A 3,657-nucleotide genomic window follows, 5' to 3' on the forward strand; every position below is an offset into this window, starting at 1 on the left:
TGCGTGTGTGTGTGTGTGTGTGTGTGCATGTGTGTGTGTGTCTATGTGTGTGTGTGTGTGTGTGTGTGCGTGTGTGTGTGTGTCTATGTGTGTGTGTGTGTGTGTGTGTGTGTGTGTGTTTGTAAAGGGGGTCTCCGGTTTCAGGTTCTTGGGTCCCGCCCTCGAGTGTAGAAGTGGATCTGCACACTTTTGTTCTGCTCAGTTTAAGAGCAAATCGGCTAAAAATCAGACACACACACAGACGCACACACACACACACACACACACACACACACACACACACACACACACACTACCCTGAAGTTCAACACCAGTTTAAATCAGCGACAGACAGGGGGAGAAAATCACTTCTGAGCTCTTGGAGTTCAGAGATTTCACCTTCAGGAAGTTCTTCGCTTCTGCTTCTGGTTTTCTGAAACGCTTCGGTTGTGTGTAAATGCTGTTCACAGAGGTCCAGTTGGAGAGCTGTGATGGGGTGAGAACGTTTTATTTAGGAGGAGCTTTGATTCTGAAGATCACATCATCCTGAAGGAATTGCTCATGTCTGGAGAGTTGTGTCATTGATCTGGAGCTCTAGTTGTTCTTTTCTCTTTCTTTTTAGGAAGAAGCGTTTTTCTGGGTAGAATTTAAAAAATTTAATAAACTCCAGGAATTTTTCTTCTCAGAAGCATTGATTTGGAAAGTTCTTCTCGGAATCTTTCGGACTGGCGCTCCAGTGGAAAATCAGAGTCCCCCTGAAGGAACTGAGAGGGCTTTGTTGGTGTGTTTGGAGGAAAGTGCTGAGGGAAAAGTCGAACAGTTCCTTCACCTCTTTGAGAGGAGCAGCTTCGTGTTTCTGGAGCTTCTGGGTTTGTGAAGATCTTCTCAACACAGAGTCACCGATCTTCTCAGCATCTCAGAGGGGCTTCGGTTTTGGGGATGGTTCCTGTACCGCAGTTGGATATCGCGCAGTAGAATAGAGTATCACCATGGCGACTTCACCGAGCTTCGGCTTCACGCAGGAGCAGGTGGCGTGCGTGTGCGAGGTCCTTCAGCAGGGCGGAGATCTCGAGCGGCTCGGTCGCTTCCTGTGGTCGCTTCCGGCGTGCGACCGCCTGCACAAGGACGAGTCGGTGCTCCAGGCCAAAGCGGCGGTGGCGTTCCACCGAGGAGACTTCCACGAGCTCTACCGGATCCTCGAGAGCCACCAGTTCTCCGCGCAGAACCACGCCAGGCTGCAGCAGCTGTGGCTCAGGGCACACTATGCCGAGGCGGAGACGCTGCGAGGGCGCCCGCTCGGGGCCGTGGGGAAGTACCGCGTGCGCCGGAAGTTCCCGCTGCCGCGCACCATCTGGGACGGAGAGGAGACGAGCTACTGCTTCAAGGAGAAGTCGCGCTCCGTGCTGCGGGACTGGTACACGCACAACCCGTACCCGTCCCCACGCGAGAAGCGGCAGCTGGCCGACGTCACCGGTCTCACCACCACACAGGTCAGCAACTGGTTCAAGAACCGGAGACAGAGAGACCGAGCCGCCGAGGCCAAGGACAGGTGAGCCGAGAACGTGCTCTCTCTCTCTCTCTGTCTCTCTCTCTGACACACACACACACACTCACACACACACACACACCTTATAAAACAGTTCCTCTTGTTAGGCCGCTTCATGGCAGTTTACAGCTTGGTCCAGGTTGAATGTAATAATCACAGGGAAATGAAAATAACCTGCATGCACGGCACCGTATACACTACAACTGTGTGTTATCTCAGTGTTTCTGACGGTGGGGATCTCCGCGCCGATAAACCGCTCCAGCTCTGCAGCTCTGACGAGGAAGACGAAGAGCAGCTCTCTCCGCCACGAAGCCCCACCCCCGGATCCGCTCCAAACCCCGCCCTCCGGCTGCTTCACCACGGCAACCCGAACCTGAGACCCACAAGGAGCTCGAACCCGGACCCACACGGTACCCAGACCCGGTACCGACACGATCCGCTGCTGAGAACCTTCACAGAGAACCTCACCGAGCCGGGACCGTAAACCTTCCTCTTCTTATGTATTACAGCTTATCACTGCAACACACACACACACACACACACACACACACACACACAGAGTATTTTTGATTGTGTGGATTTTGCGGAACTTTATTGTCCAGAACGTTTTTTTAAGAAGAAAATAATTGTTCATTAAAAAAAAAAAAACCTTCATGAATGTCAGTCTGCTCCTTCAACACAGATTTAGTAGCTGAATTACCTGATCACGCTGAAACCAGACCGTATAAAACAAAAACACGCCCAGGAAAGAACACTATCGAAACAAATTAAAGATCAACTGTAAATACATACATAAATAAATAAGTGAGTGAATGAATGAAAAGTCAGTTAATGAAAGAGATCCTAAAGCAGTAAAATGTCAGAACTGGGGATGTGATATTATCCGTTCTCCACACCTTCACATACACGTTCTAAATCACAGCTAGAAAGAAGGGTTCTACGTTCTAAAGGTTCTAATGTAGATGGCCAAAGGTTTTCTTCTAAGCGTCGGAATATCCCGACATTCTTCTCTATAAAGCTTTTTCCCGTATGAAGCTGTTCTTGGTGATTAGTTGGAGAAAGCTCTTCATTCACCGATCCCGACTCTTTAGAGCGGTTCCATTCACTCTGCAGACTTTCCCACTGAATAAACGTCCCGTGCTTATTGTTACTTATAGCTGGGGGAGATTTCAGTTCCTAATGAGAGCGTTCGTTGTGGAGTTTGAAGGTTAAAGGTCGTTACTCGCCGTACAGTCGTTCTACACCGTGGACTTCCTACTGCTATTTAATGTTATTTAGAGGAACTCGCTCAGGGCTGCGGATGTGAGCGAGCACGTTTCGTGGATCTCCGGTTTATTTGGGGATGATTTTACACGTCGACGTTATTACACGTGAATCACAGGAGGAAGTGCACGTCTGTGAGGCAGTACGGAATATACACACACACTAAACGTTACAAAAACAGAAATTAACATAATATAACTGAGCAGGAGCTGTGTGTGTGTGTGTGTGTGTGTGTGTGTGTGTGTGTGTGTGTGTGTGTGTGTGTGTGTGTGTGTGAGAGAGAGAGAGAGCCTTGAGAACTTCCCGTCGTATAATGAGAACCAGTGTGTGTGATTGTATGTATGCGTGGGTGTCTGATCTGGGGGTCAGGGAGATCAGACTGTCTGTGTAGAAGAGATAATGTTACAGTTTTTGTGTAATTAAGTGTTGGACAAAATCACTTTAAGGAAGGGTTCTGTGTGGAAGCCGTCATTCACAGCTACGAACCCGTAACATCCAAAGAGCTCCTTAAAGAACACCGAGGAACCCTGTGTATGTACAGTGTTAACTAGGTAAGTGTGGTACAAACTCTCTCCTGCTCTCTCTCTCTCTGTCTGTCTGTCTCTCTCTCTCTCTCTCTCTCTCTCTGTCTCTCTCTCTCTCTCTCTCTCTCTCTCTGTCTCTCTCTCTCTCTCTCTCTCTCTGTCTCTCTCTCTCTCTCTCTCTCTCTGTCTCTCTCTCTCTCTCTCTCTCTCTGTCTGTCTGTCTCTCTCTCTCTATCTCTCTCTCTCTCTCTCTCTCTCTCTCTCTCTCTCTCTCTCTCTCTCTCTCTCTCTCTCTCTCTCTCTCTCTCTCAGCAGAAAGTTCTCGATGATCGTTTGGGAAATGAA

General features: G+C 49.1%; 1 protein-coding gene across 1 annotated transcript in view; it reads left to right on the forward strand.

Moving 5' to 3' along the window:
• LOC108263091 (homeobox protein SIX1) overlaps window positions 1–2,391 on the forward strand; it is a 2,459-nt gene extending 68 nt beyond the window's left edge. The window contains exons 1-2 of the mRNA XM_017463538.3: window positions 1–1,528; window positions 1,745–2,391. The exon at window positions 1–1,528 is cut by the window's left edge and continues 68 nt beyond it. Of these exons, the coding sequence (XP_017319027.1) occupies window positions 969–1,528; window positions 1,745–2,009 (825 nt within the window). The 5' untranslated portion in view covers window positions 1–968 and the 3' untranslated portion in view covers window positions 2,010–2,391. The remainder of the gene's footprint in view (window positions 1,529–1,744) is intronic.
• The last annotated feature ends 1,266 nt before the right edge of the window (window positions 2,392–3,657 follow it).

Source organism: Ictalurus punctatus, chromosome 3 (genome assembly GCF_001660625.3).
Source record: "Ictalurus punctatus breed USDA103 chromosome 3, Coco_2.0, whole genome shotgun sequence".
NCBI classification, from domain to species: domain Eukaryota; kingdom Metazoa; phylum Chordata; class Actinopteri; order Siluriformes; family Ictaluridae; genus Ictalurus; species Ictalurus punctatus.